Below are 19,577 nucleotides of genomic sequence, written 5' to 3' on the forward strand. Positions count from 1 at the left end.
TATTAATAAATATTATTTATTGATCATTAATTGTTTTGATTAAGTATGCTTTTGAAATAGTAAGTAATTTAAATATAAATTTTTTAAATTTTATAAAAAATAATATAATTAATATAAATTGCTAAAATTATATATTGAAATTAAAGAAAAGTTTATAAAAAAAGTATTCTTTATAATTTTTCCTATGAATCTGAGCTTCACTAGTCAAATATAAAAACTTAATTATAAATATATTATAGTTATTTTTATTTTTTTATTATCAGTTATTGATATTTTATTTTTATATTCTCAAACTTATTAACATTCTTATATATTTTTTATAAATATTTAAATATTTTCTTTACTATTTTAATTTTTTAAAATAATATATATTTATTTTTAAGATTAAATATATTATAGTTTATTATTTATTCAGTTTTTAATATAAATAATATAGCTTTTATTAGTCAGAAAGTGATTAATATTAATAACTTATTTATATTTTATTTATAAAAGTCAGTTTTCAAGTATTAAATTATTTTTATTAATAAGATACTTAGAGTTATCAAGTTTTATGAATTACTATACTCTCTGCATTTTTATTAATCTAAGTTATAAAATTAAGAAGTTAACAGCTTACTATAATATATTTTCTTTCTTTATAAAACTATTCATCTGCTGATCAAATTTATTTACTTGTCTTTACTTCTTATCTCTCTCACTTATGACTCTGCTTAGAGTTTTTTATATTTTATTTATTAAATTAATAATTTTTTAATATATATACTTCAGATTCTTTTCAAATATATTAAAAAAAAAAATTTATTATAAGTTTTCTTAGTCTTATATTTCTTTCTATTAGAGTTATTATATTTTAATTTAATTTTTATAAACTATTGAATTCTTTAACAGCTTTTAACATTTTAATAATCTTTTTATAAATTTAAAATAAAAGTAAATAAAAATATTTAGAGATTTTTTATTTAAAAATCTATTTTAAAAGAAGTAAAAAAAATAATTAATAATCATAATATTATATTATAACTTTAATTTAAATACAGATAATGAAATATTTAATTATTAATTAGATAATTTTTTGATAAAATATTTATATGATTTTTAAAAGATGAGGTTGAAAAAGACTCTGTTTATATATCTCTTTTAAAAATATAATTATTTTTTTTTAATAGTTCTCATATTTATGAGATATTTATTTATAGAGTAATTGTAAAATAATTACTTATTATAACTAGATAGTTGTAATTACTCTTTTCAGCTTAGTGATCTTATACTATTAAGGAATTTATATAAAGTCTGTTCTATACTATTATAGTTTATATAATTAATAAATATAAACTATTAATTATAAATAAATATAATAAATACAATACTTCTGAATTTAGTTAATACTATATATAAAGATTTATTATACTCCTTTATATATTAACTTATTTATTTTATATTTTGCAGTTATTAAATATAAGTTATTTTAAAATATTAAAATAAATATATAAATAAAAAATTAATTATATTAATAAAAATTTATAAGAAAAAATAAACTTATATATTTATAGCTAAGAATAAAGTTTTAAGAACTGAGAAAGAAATAACTATAATTCAAATAATTGATTAAAATTATAAAGACACTTAAGATGAATGAACTGAGTGTTAAAAGAAAATATGAGAAGGTATATAATTAGAATTATAAAAGAGTAAATATATAAATACAGCAAGTACTACAGAAAAAAGAGAATAGCAATGAATAAAAATATATATATAAAATTGAATAGTAGCTAATCACTGAATCTCTTGAAGAAATTTCAGAGATTTAAAATATTTATATATATGAATGAGTAGCAATAGATTTTATTTTTAATTTTTTATAAAATGAGAAATTAGTAATATAGTGATTTGATTATTCATGAAGTGCTGATTTTATTCTTCAGAAAGTGCTGATTCTAAAGAACTAATTTTTGAGAAGTGCTAATCTGTGCTGATTTCAAGCACTGAATCTTGAGATGATGCTGATTCTCTAGAAGATGCTGATTCTCTAAGAGATGCTAATTTTAAAGTACTTTAATAAGTAGTATGAGAAGATAAGCATATTTATAAGCAATGTGATAAGCAGTGTGAGAACAAGAAGCTAGTATATAAAGTTTTGTCATTTACAAAAATATACAATAAAGAGTTTTACAGAATACAATCTGAATGTGGCATTTTCCAGGCACTCAGATTTATATAGAAATTTGCTGCATAAATGTAGTAACAGCTACTTCCAATGCTTCTATAATAAGAAAACGTCAGCTTTTTTATGACTGCTTAGATGTTCAAATGATGCTCTAAGACAGAAACTCAGTAAATATTCTCTTAATTATTGTCAAAATTTGCTGAGGGTGAAGCCAAAAACTATATCATTTGTGTATTATTCACTTCCAGAGTTGAAAATGACAATGCAAATTCCTGATTTCATCATTCATGCCAATCAGTATCCGATCCGAAAGCGATATATGCGGTGATAAGCATATGTGTGGATTTAAATGTGCTTTCATATGTGTTCACAGCCCAGAGTGAGCAATGGGACTTTCCAGTCTCCGCCTACATATTTTTACCAAGGGCGTCGGCCCAGATGGGGCTCATCTCGATTACTCTGGGGACAAGAACAAAAGCAACCATTGCATCTCCATATCGATCATGGAACCCCAGATTTTTGAAACGGACAACGCGAGAAGCAAGAGGGAGAAAGAAAATAAAAAAGCGTTGAATGTGTTGTCGTTTAGATGAGCATGAACCAAAAAACGTCAAAAGTCCCCGATATATACCCCGCCATTTCGTTTGAGACAACAGCGACAAAATCCTGGCACATGCAACACCCGTGAATGCGAAAATCTGTCGAAAGAGTCACGCGTTGCCACGTAACCGAGATTTCTTGTTCTTTTGCATCTGCGTGAGTGTATTCGCAATCGGTGGTGATGTAATTGAACGTTGGAGATGAGATGTCATACGGCGTGTTGCAAATGAGCATGATGACGTCGTAAAAACGCGGCTTGTTGCGTTTTAGTAGTTAGTTATGTCGTCGTTCAAGATGACAAAAGTCTGCCTTTCGCGCCCAACATGAACCCAACTTGCCCGAAATATGATACTGTTTTATATTTCCTCTTCTTTGTATGAGACACAGGCAACTGACTCGTTACGCTAAAAGTTGAGTAAATTACCACATTATCCATTGGTAGAAAATGAATACGCATGGACCCGGCAGCAACCCCGAAACGCAAGGAGATGGAATATGAAATTTCGCTTCCCATGGTTCTGTTTTTCGCACTCTAACTTTTAACGCTGATGGTTTAGTTGTTTAGTGAATCATGGTTTGAGGGAATAATGCGGGGCTTCAGTATAAAAGGGCGGTAAAAGGATTCCGTGGATAAAGTAGCAGTGACTTGAGGTTATGGAAAGCCCACTCCTTCGAAAAATCTGAATTATTTGAATGATAATGAGGAGGAGAATTATTCTTGTTCTTTTCTTGACCCTTTTCGAAGAAAAACGACCATAATATTTACGGCCTTCCAGTTCGTCCATTTTGACACGCGAACCCCCAAGGCCGCCAGCTTGGACTAGACTTGAGAACAAACTTCACGTTTCCTTTTAGATCAATCGTTAGGCGGTCTACAGCGTTATCACCAATTCTGGCTGGCGGTGTTTCAAAGTTAACCCAAAGATTCTAATCTGATCAGCGTTTTGGTATGAGTAGTGGTGGCCATCAGTCAAGAATCTGTCTGGTACTTGGACTAAGCTCACCTGGGTGATGATGAAGGTAGTAGTTTATTTAATGACTCAAGTAGTTGATTACGATGCGTTCACGTATATCCATCATTCGTGATTTTGGCGGAGTCCGGGAAGAAGATACTCTGCACCTGTTGTTTCAAAACACCGATGTACGGTGGAAACCAGTGGTCCAAACGTGCTGCAGAGCTGGGAGTACATCAGAGGCGGTATCTCAGCACGGGTGGTCAAGTGTATCAAACGTCCCTATGCCGTCATCGGGCTTTGGCTGTTTATCCATTAGAAAAGAGGGGGGCGAAAATTTTCGCGTCTAGAGCTGGAGATTTTAGCGCATGTTTGCTGATGCAGAATATTCGTTGCTGGAAAAGTGCCTGTACAGCTGCTGTCGGATTTCTGCTAAAATATTCAGCAAATAATACTGTTCAAAACATGTACGTACATAGAAATTTTTGAAAGATTCATGCAAAGAAGTTATAGAAAACGCCATTGAAGTATAAATAAATGAATTACGGGATATGTGCAAGTTGGGAGGTATACAGACTATTCAATGTAGGGAGCAATCATAACTTCAGCCATCCGTCGGTGCGCTATATCAAAATGATAAGCATACTATCTTTTTTTTTTCACTCATCAAGCTTCGAATTAATATCTCAATGTTATGATGTCCAATTAACTTCATGGAACTGAAAAATAGAAAGTTACTTAGCAGATTATTGACATGTATAATGAATTGAAAGTCTAAAATTCTAAAACTATTTTATAAATTTCAAATTTCTTATCAGTATCTTCTGTGAAAATTAACTAAAAAGAAAGTTGAAAGTTTAGCTGTAAATAAAAAACTTTACAAAAATTAAAAATATAAGTTAGAAAAGTAAATAATTTATATAATAAATAATTATTTACTAATTATAAAATAATCTTAAAATATTTATAAGTTTAATTCTCTGATATTATTAAATAGATTTCTCAATCTTTTTATTTATAGTTAATAAGATATAAAGATATTAATATATATAATATTTAAATAAATATAAAAAAATTATATAAAAGATAATAATAAATTTAATTAAATAGTTATTAAAATTATTAATTATTATAAAGTTTAAAACTTATTTTAAATATTAATATATATAAAATAATTTATTTAATAAAAATATAATTAAATTTATATTTAATAATAAAAAGTTTTTATATTACTATAAGTTATATAATATTATTTTATATATTTTTTAAATATTTTATTTATATATTATAATATTAAATAATATATTTTTTAGTAATTAAAATAAATATTATTATTTCATAAATTATTAATTAAATTATTTATTATTCATATAAATAATATAAAAAATAATTTTATAAAATTTTAAGATTTAATTAACTTTCACTATTTAAGTTGATTTTATAGAAGTATGATAATTTTTTATTTTATTTATCACTTATATTTACATATTAAAATATAAGCTTTATATTATTATAGATTATATAGATATATATTACTATAATAATATTTTTTCTTAGAAGAAAATATATTTTTATAATTAATTTTTAAAATTATTGAAAACTAAAATATTATATTTAAGTAGCAAGATATGATGATTACTTTCAATTTATAATCATTTTATTATTTAAGCGATGGACTAAATAAGATATTTAAAAGCAATTTATATAGATGAAATTGAATGCTCATAGAGAGGGAGTTAGATTTAAAGCTATTATCTTACCGCTAATACTGTAAGGTTAAATACATGCCATTAGATTTAAATAGACAGAATTCTTATTGTCAGAGACATGTAGGATAAGTAATATTATAAAAGAGATAAATTGATTGAGAAATCTGCAGTTAAAAGCATTTTATATCTGCAATAATAGAAGGGCAGTAAAATATGTGAACATCTAGAAAATGATACCGCTAATAAGGAAGATAGAGATATATTAATTATGATAGATAAGCTGTGTGATGTTGAGATATTATTTTTTGAAGGTTGTAATATCTAGAATTTTTATCGGTTTGGTGTGGCGCACCTACACTAGGTGTGAGTGGGTTACGATTAGGGTGAAGATGAATGACTCTGGCACAGCCACACAGTGAGGCGCAGTTACGATCATCATTTTCGCAGACATCCAGATGAGAATGCAACTTGGCAATTTAATACCACCGCCTTACCAGAAATTTGTGTTCTGGGTGAGTATAGGAGTTGCAGTGCTGTATCCATTTACAGGTTGTTGAGTTTTCTCTCGGTGAGACACAGAGCCGATAGAAAGCACTCTCAGTGAGCTAACCAATCAAACCATCAATTGTTTGAGTTCTTGAAGATCCCACCGTGGGCGCATACTGTGACATATGGTCGTTTGACCTTTCCAACCTCCTATCAAAAGGAATCTCTCTCGATTCGATATCACAACCAGTGGGAAAGAGCCATTTTGGGGGTTTGACCAGTGGTAATGTCAGAGACCGTCACAATGAGGTATTAACTACCTCCGCCATTCTGCTGATTGCTGTTGATGATCACAGGTTACCTCCCGGCCGGGACCATTTGTCACGGACCTTAGAATGGGTAATGTCACCTGATGCTAACAACAGCACGCGCTCCTGACGGGGCTTCCATCCCAGGTTTCGAAGAAGAGCTACCTACGGTGACTCGTGAGTGACTGCTCGTAACAAGAAGTCAAGATCGGACTACACAGTCGAGAAAATAGACACACAGGTGGAATATGACTGGTACAAAGCACAAAACACGACACAGCGTGAAAGAAAAAGAGTGCTTTTTCGAAACGCATATCATTTTTCCGCGAAGGACCGCTGCAGCTAAAGTGTAAATAATCCTTGCCCAAGTTGCCCAGCAATTGTAGCGTTGAAAAGTGATGAGCATACCGTCCCGGCTCATGGACTAAACGGGCTGTGAAGTTGGCGTCTTCTTCCAGAAAGCCTGGAATGACTGTGGGTCGCAGCTTGATCCAATCGGCGATCAGAGCAGGGATCTTGTCGAAATAGCGGGTCCTTGTGTTCTAGGACAACTGCGAATCTGATGCCCAAACTCCTCCAAGACACAACCCTCCTCCAGCTGAACTGTGCTCAAAAAGTATTCAAGACTGGAACTTAGTTGCAATCTATCAGCGGACTAAGTTCGCTTTCTCCCCTACTTAGGCCCAGGTTGACCCATGTACTCCCTTGCTGGTGTGTTTCGAAACGTGAACCTTGCTCGTCTTTATATACCCTGGGCTGGCTTCCCGCCAAAGAGCATGGCAAGGTTTCCCAGACTTCTGGAATCAGGCTCACTAGATTCAGATGAGATTCCTCTTTTGAGGATTTGAGATGGATCAAGGTTGAATGCTGTTTAATGCACTCCTGAAGTCCCAACAAAGGGTTTATAAACTCTGTAGTGGCTATACTGATACGTATTGGTAGATGCACTGAACATGCAGCTTAGGCCTCTTGCTAGGTTAGGAAAAGTCGACAGAGGAGGAATCAGGCGAGTCTAGATGATGTCCTGATCCTGACTGATCTATGAAGATCGGGAGGCCATCCTAAGATCATAGCTTCTTATCAGCGGACGTAGGTTTTCGTTTGTCTTGTCCCTTTCTAGGAAGACACAAGACATTAGCTGGAAGGGTTCACCTGAGTATTGCAAGATACCCTTTGCATTTACTTTCCACCACTGGAAATGCAGAAACTCTGTGGTAATTTCACCTGCAGGAAGCTTTATCCACTATCATCGATGGCCACGGGGGCATATTCCCAGGGACAGTCCCTGACGCTGGCTATTGATATTGCGAAGTACAAGCACAATAAGGTCTGAGACCCTGAGCTGATAATCAATCTACCCTCCGATCTGAGTTCTGTATATATTTTACAGGCTGATCTGATGCGCCATTGATATGCCATGAAGGGTTCTAGTCTGGTCCACGGGTTCCACCCGCGGTACATGGGCAAAGCATCCCGACAGGACGTTTCCGATTAGTCTGGAGAGACATGCATATATTACCAGACGCCTTTTATGGTATGACTATTGACGTATTATGAGTCGTCATCGCCCGAGGATTTTTCGACTGCTAACCTCCGTTCTTCTGTGTGTTTCCCATGTACAGCTTGATGCCAGTTAGCGACAGACAAGGTGCTCCTTGCCCCAGTTCACCGAGTTTTTGTCAGTTACGGGGGTTTAGCCAGCAATCGACCGAAACGTTCGGTACCTTACCATACCTTACAATACCCCCCCCCCCCCTCTTCCTTGGCAGCAAAAGCTCGCGGGCGTATGGACGTTGTGCCCGACATATTGAATATGCCGCCGCCAAGCCCTCTCAGCCATCCGTATTTGACGCGATAAATTATGATACGGCGTACACAGATACCGTATCCGCCACCACAAAGCAATATTTGCATGCGACCATCTGCGACCGTCTGCAGCTTACCCACTGACCGAGTGAAAATGGTGACAAAATATGGCGAAGGATAAAAGTCCAAAAAGTAGAAACAAATAAAAAAGTATTCCTTGCCTTGCTTACAGTGGACGCGAAGAAGCCGTCGGAGTCAGCGCGCCATGATTTTAAACGAGCCTGTCTTCATATAACCTCACGTCGCCCCCGCCTTTGCTCTACTTTGGAGCATCTCTTTTCCTCTTTTGGCTTTTATCGCCATCCATTCTCCCCTTGTCTTTTCTTGTAACCTCTTTTAATTCTCTTTCATTCTTATTACTCCTACTTCTTTGCCTCCCTCCCCCAAAAACCCACCCCCCTCTCCTCTCCTCTTCCATATACATTCTTCAACCCTCCTCCCTTCACACACTTTTCTTTGACATATCTCTTCTTGACTTGGATTACGAATCTTTCAAGTGTTGCTGAATGTTGCAATCATTATAATATAAATTTTTTGGGATATTTTTTCTTCCGCAAATATCGAACAGTTTAATAAACCCTTGACTTTTAGCCCTCAGTTCATATTACTTCTCCGACAGAATGCCAACGATTCTATTACCAGCATCTGCTGCCGCTTTCGCCCCAAGATCCTCTCCTAATGTTGTCCTAAACTCACGGGTAGAGCCGTGGTTAACTGTTACTCTGAAGAGGGTCAACCGGGTCAAGAGACCCCTTAACAACGTTACGCAGCACACACGATGTCTGACAGAAACGCTATCGTCGTCGAATGCCATCTGGACTCTCTGCTCGATCATGCTGCCGAAGGCACCTGAATCAGAACTGCGACAGGACGAGAATTTGCTGGTTGAGGCTCTGTTCAATTACCAACTTGTCCATATGGAAGCATACGTCGTTCATGTCGACATGGTTTCGCAAAATGAAGTCGCTTTCAAACTAACCCCAGAGACTATTGAATCACTAGTCGAGCACCACAAGGATATCTATTCTGTGGATACTGCTGCCAAAACCTGGAACTGGTCGGAGAAAGAGATACAACTGAAGAAGTTACAAGAGGAGTTCGTTCAAGCCGCCAACAGATTTGTTTATCGGGCATCTGCAACGGCGCTAGAGGGAATGGAAGAGGACGGCGCTGGTGAGCTTCTTTGTGGTCGCAGTGATGAGGCCAAGGCGGCCATTCTTGGATTGTTTGTGCCGCTGCTACCACCGCCACCTCGCATTGTTGATGCGGTGAGGCCAACTCCAATCCTACCCAGCTCGACGGGGCCTGATAACTGGTGGCACAGTCCCATCCAGCAGCCTCATCCCGAACCGGTTGATTCGTGGAAGGTTGTTCCGTCTAGCCCGAGCACTACCTCAAGCGATTCGAATCAAAACCTGTGGGCTGCCAGCATTGCACTTAATGAAATCCAAGCTTCGTCCCCTGCGCTGTCGAACAGCCACCCATATTCCACCACTGCGTACAGCGAAACTCAGTATTATAGCACTCCGGCCACTACGGCTTCTATCACACAGTTCTTGTTGCCGAGCATGCTGGCGCAGCAACAGTGCAGTACCGCAGCGAACATGGGAGGCTTTGGCTGGGGCGAGAGATATCAGGACTTCGCCCTGCCATATGGAACTACCATGTAGCCGCCATAGGTGGTCAGCTTAAGGGGATCTGGGTAATCTCATGTTAACTTACAAATGACCTCATTGGGAACCGCCCTGGCTACGTGGACATGCGAAACTTTGACCAATGTTGTTAACGAAACATGCGATTTCGACACTTAGACATGACTTCGCATGAACATCACGAGAGCCAACGGCATTCCTGAAGGCGTTATCAGAATTGATCTACAAAGCGAATCATTTTGGGAGGGGGTACATCCTTTTTACTTTTCGTCTATTTCCAGTTGAAACTGCCTAATAATTTTTTCCCTCCCTTTATTTTGTTTTCATTATCAATACCTGCTTTTGTCGTGTGTTGTTCAGCAAGCGTTGCTTTTTATGGGTTTGGTCATTGTTTTCTACTTACATTTTGCATTAAGAACTGGAGGGTCGGATATCTGACGATTTGCTTTACGTCATACTACTTACTCTCTTGGCGGAGGTTTTTCTTTTCATTATTACGATTTCGTTGTCCAATTCGCATTTCCTGGTATCACAAGATCTAATGCGCCTCACGGCTCGAAACGTTTTATTGTTTTTGTCGCATTTATAGATGAGGATTTGAGAGCACTATACCGGACAATGGGTTGGCTAGCACGGCTATTAGTCCCAGCTACTCTCTTCTCTTATCTTTGGTCCGCACTCGCTTCTGGTACTGCGTGCCAGACTGGCAATTCTTATACGGATTGGTGAGACTACGACCGGCGACCGGCGACCCCGTGGATCTACATAACATCTGGCATGTTTTGTTTGTATTCGCTTTATTGTTGCATTCTGGTTGTTGATGGTCGAAAGAGGAGTTCCTGAAACATGGAAACTGTTGGCAAGCCTTCGAGACTTTCAATCTGTGGTTGAACTTTTGGGTGAGGAAAATCCAACAACCCTTCGAAGTGAATCTGGGATTCTACTTCAAGGGTGTCTTTCTTCATGCTGGCGTACCCCGCGTTTCGAATGTTCTCAATCCACCCAAATAATGACCAGATATGTGGACTATCCTCTGCTAGGCTCATCCCCTTTTCTCCAGGCTGGTTTTTTATTTTTCTTTCACCTTAATTGTCAAATCACTCCCTGGAGAGGCCTCTCAATTCCATTCCTTTTCCCTGGTTGGAAGGAGGGGTTGAGTGGAATCGGATGCTGGAATCACAAACCTTTATATTCTTTGTTATTTAGGGCTGGGTGGGAGATCCGAGGCTGTGCTTTGGTTTTTTTTTTTTTTTTTTTTTTTTTTTTTTTTTCGCATTGTTTTGTCATCCCACTCAGCCATATAGTTATAGTGTGTAGTATCATTCCGTTCTATACCTAGTTGGTTAGTCCTCTTTAAGTTTGAAATTTTAATTTTGGACTCGATATGCTCTTCTTTCGTGATTTATCTTGACTAGTTTTAGTTAGTATTATGATTATCTGCACCTAACGTGATCAACCACCCAACGCCCGTTTACACCCAACGCCCGCTCAAATCTTCATTTTTCATTCATCTTTAACCACCTACAACATGCACCATGAAGCAGTTATATAAGCCGTGATTGATGATTTGAACACGCAATTAACACCTAATTACACTGAGACTGCTAAAAAATATGGAATCAGCTGATATACATTGTCAAGGCATTATAGAGGTGTTCAAATGTCAAGAAAGGAAGCAAGCTCTATCCACTGCAAAGCCCTCACTGATTCACAAGAAAAACAGCTCCTTTTTCATATCAATCAATTGGCAGATCATGGTTTCCTTTGTATGCCTCAAATCCTTCATAATCTTGTTGTTGAGATTCTAAAAGCATCTATTGAAGTCAACTGGGTGGCTCAGTTCTGTGAGTGCCACAAGGATGTGATCAAGTCACTTTATCTGTGAAATATCAATCAAAAACACAAGATTGCAGACAATTCTGCATACTTCAAGCATTATTTTGATCTTGTAATAGATTTCTTTCTTATACTACTTTTTTAATTCTCATCTTGCTAATTTATCTTAATTTTTCAGCTACAGACAAAAATCATGAAATGCAACCTTGAACCTGCAAATATCTACAACTTTGATGAGAAAGGATTTCTATTAGAATTCATTCACACTCTCAAATGTATTGTATTGATTAATTCACTCAAATCAGGCTGTATGATAGATGTCAGTTAGAATGACAGTTGAGAATTCATAACATTACTTGTCTCAATTTGTGCAGATGGAACTTCACTCCCACCTGCTCTCATATATCAAGAAGAATCAAGAGATATGCAAGATACTTGACTTGAAGATTTTGATAGTGAAAAGAATCAGATCTACTTCACTGCTTCAGAAAATGAGTGGAGCAATGATGAATATGAGTTAATGTGATTAAAGAAGATCTTTGAACCTCTTATAAGAAAGAAGATAGACTATAGATATAGAGTTCTTATATTAAATGATCACTCATCTCATGTTAATATGGTATTCATCAATTACACAGATCAGAATCAAATTCTACTCACTGTCTTTTCTCCTCATTCTACACACTGATTACAGTCATTAGATGTTGAGATATTTAAATCATTGAGTAAATCATATTCCAACCAACTGAATGAATGAATGAGAACTGGAATGGAATTCATACATACTACAAAAAGGTCTTTTTGACAGCTTTTTGACACTGTGTGGAAGGAGGCAGTTACATCTTCAAATATTGAAGCTGCATTTGCTGCTACTGGCCTACATTCATTCAATTCAGAACACATTCTTAAAAAGCTTCAAATACAACCTTGCATCTCTTCAGATGCAATATATCAATCAAGAACATCTACTTCTATTGTTGACCTGTGGAAATTGATGAAGCAAATCAAGCAACAGCAGCATCAAATATCTAATGATCTCAACCAGGTGATCTGTGCAGGGGAAAATCTTGCTCTTGATAAAGAGATTCTTCTAATAGAGAACAGGCAACTACAGCAAGCTCTTAATCAAGAGAGAAGATGTTGCAAGTGTGACAGGGCAATGAGATTGCTAGATCATTCAAATTCATCATTGACACAGTTCTTTTCACTGGCAAAGATGCAGAGCATCTGTGAGCAGATGACTGCTGTGGAGATCATCAAAAAGGATGAACAGACCTGTAAGGAGGATGCCAAGTTGCAACACACTATTCTTAAGAAGCAGAAGGAGACAGATATCATGTCACAGCAGATGAAGTGGAAGACAGCTCACCAGGCAGCAAAGGAGCAAAAGGAGATGAATAAGATCACAAGAGCTGCTCAACAGCAGATTGACAAGGAGCTTAGAGATGAGAAAAAGACTCAGGAGCAAAAAGAAAAGGAAGAATGAGCTGCTGTACAGCTACAATCATGATTGAATAAGAAGATGATTGAAGAATTCAAAAATCACCTTTCTAATCAGGAAAGTAGACCCTTGATTTCACAAAGAGTGGCTAAATCACATTTTCAGAACCCTGTCAGAGTGCCTGTGGATTCACTGCCTGAGTGATCTGGCAATATTGCAATCTCTACTGATTTAATGACTGCTTGCTCACTGAATCTGTCTCCACCCAGGATTTCACATTCCAGGCAAGTTATTAAGCCAAACAAATGTCTACAGAATTAGTTATATATTTTTATATGTAATTTTCTATATATATTTTCATCATATAATATATCATCTTGAAATCTAATTGCGTTGTTGAAATAACGTTGAAAATATTTCATCATAGTGATGGCGAAATGGCGGGCGTTGGGTGTAAACGGGCGTTGGGTGGTGGATTACGTTACCCAGTTTCTCTGAGACCAAGGATCTGTTATATGGGCAATAAAATAGCCGGAAAAACGAAAATATTATTGCCTACGGCTCCAAGGAAATAGGGGATATAGCTATTTTATATAAGACTAGCAGCAGAACATTCACGGGTTTTGGGTTTCGTGTAGAACAGGAACTATATGCAGACTTAAAAGGTCTTGTCAAAATTGAGGCTATGAGGCAAAGAAGTGTGAAAGAAGGGGCAAATGAAAGCTAAGAGTGAGATTAAAGTTTGTAGAGTGAGGTGACGAGGTTAAAATCGACTGGTAGCAGAATTACGTAGGGAGGAGCGGAAGATGTGGGTTGAACTTGTGGGAAAACTGTCGAGGGAAAACACACAGCTGATTGCAGAAAGGGAGGAGGACGAGAATATGTGATTTATTCTTGTATCTCTCTAGAATCTCCTAGAGAGTCATTTATTAGAAGCCTGCAGGAACAATTTGAGGGGAAAATGGGGGTATAAAAACTGGATTCATGAGCTATGATTATAACATGTGTACATCCACAAAAATAGTATATACAAACGTTTTGCCTCTTAGATAGTCAAAACATTATTGATCTAAAATCCAGCACTGTGGAGTCATGCAATGAAGGACAATAACAAGCGGAAATAGCATCCGTAACATCGAGTAAACAACCGCACAGGAACAAAAACCCTCTCTGCAGTGAACCCTAACCTTGGCAGTTCCTCTTCCTCCTATCGCTAATTTTATAGATCTGTCATAACCCACGTCCTGGTTCACGTAGCAGTCCCTGTCCCTCAAGCAAATATGTATGCGTTGTTCGCTGACCATCGGACCCCACAGCTTTCCACAACAGGCTTTGGGTGGTTCAATAACTCCATGAGAGTGCATCTGCTTTGGCATCTATGTACTATACCCGTTTCAAGGTCCGTTCTTCTGAATAGTGGGTATTGCGAATACGAAAGTTCCGGTGCCGGTGAATTATTGGTCGCCATTCGATATTGATGAAAAAGGGAAATATGTGGGCTGGTGTTCCAATATCATGAAATGAATGAAAAGCTGTCAAGCCTATTAACATTTATAGCTTGCTCTTAAGTTCCGAAGCACCCTGAGTGGTTGCCACCACTATTCTCTGAAACAGGGCTCTATGTGTGTTCGAGACACCTTGATTGCATTTCATTAGGGCGACAAAGTGTTATTCTTGCACCTGTAATCCCATACCATGCCATTAGCGTTGCGATAATATCTTTGGAATCAGAAAAAATCCCAAGGAAAACCTATCCCCCTCTAGGATTTTCACATCCACGAACAAAAGAAAGAGAAAGGTGGTCTCACCTCTGGCGGATTTCCTGCCCCACGAACCATCCTTTCTAACATCATAGCTCTAACCTTCTCCTTGTTCTCCCCCATTCCTATTGCCATGTATTCTAATAAGGGGGGATGTCCAATGTATGAGGCGTAGCTATCGCGGACGATGTTGGACGTCCATTCGTATTTGGTAGTATCAGCATGGCCGGTACCGACATAACGAGCTTGCAAAGCCTCCAGGTTCTGGAGTGTACGTAGCTTATCAGCCATTCTGGTTTGACAGGGGAGAATGAGACTATTCCGCGGTTTTGTGATAAATAATTGCTTGTCCTCGCACGAGGCGGATCTGTGCTTCGAGGGCTACTTAACAATCACGTGATCAATTCACGTGATTACACACTTAAAGTCACGTGTGGCATTGGCAAAAGTTTAATATTACAACATCTCGAGGAAGATAGGACGGTTTCGAGTTGTGAGTACATTCAGTTTTCATAAATGATTTCAAATTTTATAGGGGCATAACTTGCGAGGTAGGCCTCCTGTATTCTAATGGGCAGTATCCCATTGGAAAGCCGCATAGCTTCGCTTGTCCACTCGCATTTCGATGATCTGCCACAACGTAGCAAACCTACAATTCACCCCAATGGATTAAGGGAATGGGTTCCTCTGAGCGGCATTGTGCTTGTTACCGGTGAGTTCTGGATTCCCTGGTTATAATTGCCTCATTTTATATGACAGAGGAAGAACTGGCTCTTTAATTCCTTTCCACGCTGCGTTTTATAACCAATTAAGGGGATGGTTGCTGCAACTTTCGCTTGATGACACCTATTTCGAAATGTTAGGAATCTCCATGTATTTTCCCTTGGATCTCAATAACCCTTGATTGAATATTGAATTGTCTTGCTATTCTTATTTTGTCATGCTTCTTGCCTTCAGCGAATTGACTTCCGCAGCCAGTCTAGTTGTGAAATTATTTAAGATTAACAATTTAACTCTCTTTCGATGGCAAAGGTGAAAATACGTCGCACGAGACACTAACGTGTGTTGCAATAGCGTATGTGCATCCTTCGATAATAGTTTCCATTGTGTGACCGAATCATGCTGACTTTGTAACCAGAACAGGCGCAAAATGCCTCCCATCATCGCAGATACGGCTCTGTCGGGGTCTGGTACTTCACGATAGTCATGCCGAGGTTCTAGTCATTCGAGCTTTCAATCACTGGCTTCTAGAAGAATGCAAAATGATGCTTCAACAGTGGAAAGGCCCACCTAGTTCTGGTCATGAACATGATGGTGAGACGCACGCAATTCGTGCAGAGTGCACTAGTCGCCAGAAAAAAATCGCCGTGGAACAACATTCCAGATTCATAAACTGGAGGCATCGATTAAGAACAGAGAATGAACCAGCTTCAGTCATTCTTCTCAGCTCGTCAGATGTCACTCACCCCAACAATTCAGAGTGGCCATTATGGCCCCCTTTCCAACTTCGCACGGATCTCAAAATATATATGTACAGTACTTGTGCGCCATGTGGCGATGCTAGTATGGAAATTTGCATGGCTGCTCAGGATGACCCCACCCCATGGGCGATATCTCTCCCCTCTTATCCCAATACCGAAAGCTCCAATGATAATAATAATGAAACATGCCCTTCAGAGACCTACGCAAATTTACTCAATGGTCGCGCCCACTTCTCCATCCTGGGCGCTGTGCGCCGCAAACCTTCTCGTGCTGATGCTGAATCAACACTCAGCAAATCATGCTCTGATAAGTTAGCTGTGAAACAGGTGACATCTCTTCTCACGTTTCCTACATGCTTACTCATTGTGCCAAGTCCGAACGCCTACTTGGCAGCTCTGCTTCTTCCGGAGGACGAAATAAGCCAAATTGCATGTGCCAGGGCGTTTGGGGGTGGTGAGACTGGTCGCCTTAAGAAGCTGAACGGTCAGAGGTGGAAAGTTGATGATATTTTGCCACCAAACGGTCAGGAAGAGTATGTGTTTCGTCCGTTTGAGGTTCGCTCTATACCGAATGCCCAGGTCAAGAAGGAGTGGGCGTTTGGGAAACCAAACGTAAAGGAAGTAAAGAGTAAACCAGGGAATACCTCTGCGGTTTGGACGGCTGCGCCATCGTATACGATGGCACCTGAGAAACTAACAACGAAAAACCTAAGCGAAACCCTCATCAATGGCGTTAAACAAGGCTATCGCCATTCATCACCAACACCGCGGAAAGCGAGCGCCCTTTCACGTGCAAAAATGTGGGATTTATTTCGGGACATCGTTCAACTCCTGCCCTCTGCCGAAATTAACATTTCTACGGGATCAGATTATATGCTAGATCCACGGGACAGTTCGCACTATTTGAAAGTAAAAGAATGCGTCTGTGCCTCGCAGACTTATGAGGTGGTGAAACGGAAATGCGTCGAACTAGGCCTTGGTCCAGTAAGGGTGAGGAAGGAGGTTTTGTCAGATGTGAGGATTGTTCTTGGAAATTGGGTTGAGAATCGAGGGGATGAGAATTGGGGCTTGTATGTATTGGACAATGAGATGAAGGATCGGAAGGCTCAGCGACAGGATCAAATTTCAATGAATGTTTATGAATAAATCTATACCACTTTTCTGCCAGAGTAAGTGGATATGTATAACGACATCTATATATCAATAATTACTAGCATGAATGAAACACTTTAAAATAAAACAACAGGTCAGGCTAATTAGAAAGTTTTAGCGCCAGTAATTATGAAAGAAGAAATTAGCACACCCTTGTCACAAAAAAAAAAAAAAGGAAAAAAAAGGAAAAAAAAAGGAAAGTAAAAAAAGGAAAGAAAGAAAGAAAGAAAAAAAAAAGAAATAAAAACCGAAATGGAATGCCGGATAAGGTTACCATGACACAACCCACCCCCTGAAGAGCCTCACATTTTGCCCCAAAAAGACTAATAAATCCCAGGTATGATCCTGCTTTTCACGATGGCTGTGTATCTATCCCAATCCTTGCCGTACTTCCTTCTGCACTTTGCCTCGTCTCTTCTCTCACGATGGAGGAGCAGAATGGCAAAATACAACATGAAGAAGTATGTAACTAGGTTACCCCAACCACGTACCTCGGGGGTTTGGACTGCACGCTTCTCAGTGGCACCCGTGATAGGATTAATTTGGTCAACAATCAGATACCCAGCAATGCCAGTGGGAAGGCAATATGACCAAGACATCAGCCAATCGCCCATATAATTAATGTGGCGAGCACAGCCCCACCACCCTGATATGAGAAGATGGGAACCAGCAGCAGTTTTGATATATTTGAGGTGCTTCACTCGTGGATCATTAGGATTCGTGCGAAATCGGTTCTTTTGGTTGTTGGTGCTGCGAAAGATGTAATATCCGACTGATTGAACTCCCAACACAACAACGAGGCCCCAGAGGCCAATATCTAACGGATAAATCGCGAGGTATCTTGTTTGCACGGAATAGATGAATGGTACCCAAACCAAATCCCCGAATGACAACATGAAACCAAACCCATCGGTAATCATATCCATTGTTGTAAGGATAGCAGGCTCCATGTAGAGGGCGTCAAGCACATAGAAACCCTGGAAAAAGGTAATGAGAATGATCGATATGGTTATGTGTCCCGAATTGACCTTGTATTGGTGAGCGATGTTGGATAAATTCAAAATTATCCAGCCCAACAGGCCGGGTCGTATCTCGCAGAAGGCTTTAATATCGAGTATCTTGGAAGCTTCGCTAACAAAGGGGATAGGAAGATGGATTCGCGGGTTTAGTTCACGACCCATGAAGAAATCGTATATTGGATTGCCACTGGTACCGCCCGGAGCTAGTTCACGGAATGTGGGGTTGGGTTTTCCAGGTGCTGGAACGGTGAAACTTGCAAGGTAAACGAAAGTTGCCAGTGCTTCGCTGACAATAAGATTTGCGGTGAGAACTGGGATATAATTATCCCAAAGGAATGTCCATACAGGGAAATCGGGTCCATAGATATAACTCCCTGCGGCAGATCCTCCTAAAATCAAAACAGCAGAAAGAAAAGCTAGAAGATGGAGATCCCAAGTTAGATAGTGGCTATGGGTAATTCGAGAAGTTCCTCACAATTGAATTTATATTTGTGCCTCCCTCCGCATGCTAGCAGGACTCCTTCCACCTCTTCCCCTGGAAGCACAACCTGCAACACCAGCAGGAGTAGGTAGTAGCCAAGAACATAGCAAGTAACCTGGGTATCGTATAGTCCTCTCAGTCCGTTCTCAGGCCATCCAACTTCTCGTTTTAATGTTTCAAGCGAAAGAGTCGACGGGTGGAGGAGGGACGGTGCTGGGCACCCAGAAATATCGTTGCAGACAAACGGGAATACATATACGATAATTGGAAGAACAATGAGTAAGATACACACTCCAGGACTAAATCGCAGGTTAGCGCTGATATGAATTCGTGCAAATAAAGAAAAAACAAAGAGTCATACGGTCCAAAGAATTCATATCCATGTTTTTGAAATGGAGTTGCGACAGGGGCACTGGCGGCCTTTTTCACACTTTTTTGGCCCATTGTGGGGATTTGCCAAAGCTCGCTTTGACGACTGAGGATGGCAAAGGCAAAGGATTGGCCAGTGAATATCAGCTCATTGTATTTACAAAAACCCCCTGTTCTCAGGTGAGAAATTATGTAGCAATGGCTGGGGAAAGAAGTCAATTGATACGAAGACGACGGGTGCATCCACAAAAACATGGGACGACATATTGGGACTGGCGGCCGAACGAGTGGCTGGAG

The 19,577-nt window shown here is 38.5% G+C and overlaps 5 protein-coding genes across 5 annotated transcripts; 3 read left to right on the plus strand and 2 right to left on the minus strand.

Annotated features, from left to right (window-relative positions):
• Positions 1–7,475: 7,475 nt before the first annotated feature.
• PAAG_11369 (hypothetical protein) lies at positions 7,476–8,173 on the plus strand (the record flags this gene model as incomplete). Its single annotated transcript, XM_015847030.1, has 3 exons — positions 7,476–7,550; positions 7,655–7,757; positions 7,857–8,173. 3 exons carry the CDS (start codon positions 7,476–7,478, stop codon positions 8,171–8,173), a joined length of 495 nt encoding a protein of 164 aa, XP_015703292.1.
• Positions 8,174–8,709: 536 nt separating this feature from the next.
• Positions 8,710–9,759, plus strand: PAAG_01792 (hypothetical protein; the record flags this gene model as incomplete). The annotated part of the gene is made up of 1 exon (XM_002795858.2): positions 8,710–9,759. One exon carries the CDS (start codon positions 8,710–8,712, stop codon positions 9,757–9,759), a length of 1,050 nt encoding a protein of 349 aa, XP_002795904.1.
• Positions 9,760–14,686: 4,927 nt separating this feature from the next.
• Positions 14,687–15,069, minus strand: PAAG_11370 (hypothetical protein; the record flags this gene model as incomplete). Its single annotated transcript, XM_015847031.1, has 2 exons — positions 14,687–14,698; positions 14,827–15,069. The coding sequence occupies 2 exons, from the start codon at positions 15,067–15,069 to the stop codon at positions 14,687–14,689; spliced, it is 255 nt and encodes an 84-aa protein (XP_015703293.1).
• Positions 15,070–15,348: 279 nt separating this feature from the next.
• On the plus strand, positions 15,349–17,405 carry PAAG_01794 (hypothetical protein; the record flags this gene model as incomplete). The annotated part of the gene is made up of 2 exons (XM_015844449.1): positions 15,349–15,490; positions 15,922–17,405. The coding sequence occupies 2 exons, from the start codon at positions 15,349–15,351 to the stop codon at positions 17,403–17,405; spliced, it is 1,626 nt and encodes a 541-aa protein (XP_015701453.1).
• A 329-nt stretch (positions 17,406–17,734) lies between these two features.
• PAAG_01795 (Delta(14)-sterol reductase) lies at positions 17,735–19,355 on the minus strand (the record flags this gene model as incomplete). Its single annotated transcript, XM_002795861.2, has 3 exons — positions 17,735–18,846; positions 18,906–19,210; positions 19,273–19,355. The coding sequence occupies 3 exons, from the start codon at positions 19,353–19,355 to the stop codon at positions 17,735–17,737; spliced, it is 1,500 nt and encodes a 499-aa protein (XP_002795907.1).
• Positions 19,356–19,577: the final 222 nt, after the last annotated feature.

The sequence above is a fragment of the Paracoccidioides lutzii genome (genome assembly GCF_000150705.2).
Source record: "Paracoccidioides lutzii Pb01 unplaced genomic scaffold supercont2.4, whole genome shotgun sequence".
NCBI classification, from domain to species: domain Eukaryota; kingdom Fungi; phylum Ascomycota; class Eurotiomycetes; order Onygenales; family Ajellomycetaceae; genus Paracoccidioides; species Paracoccidioides lutzii.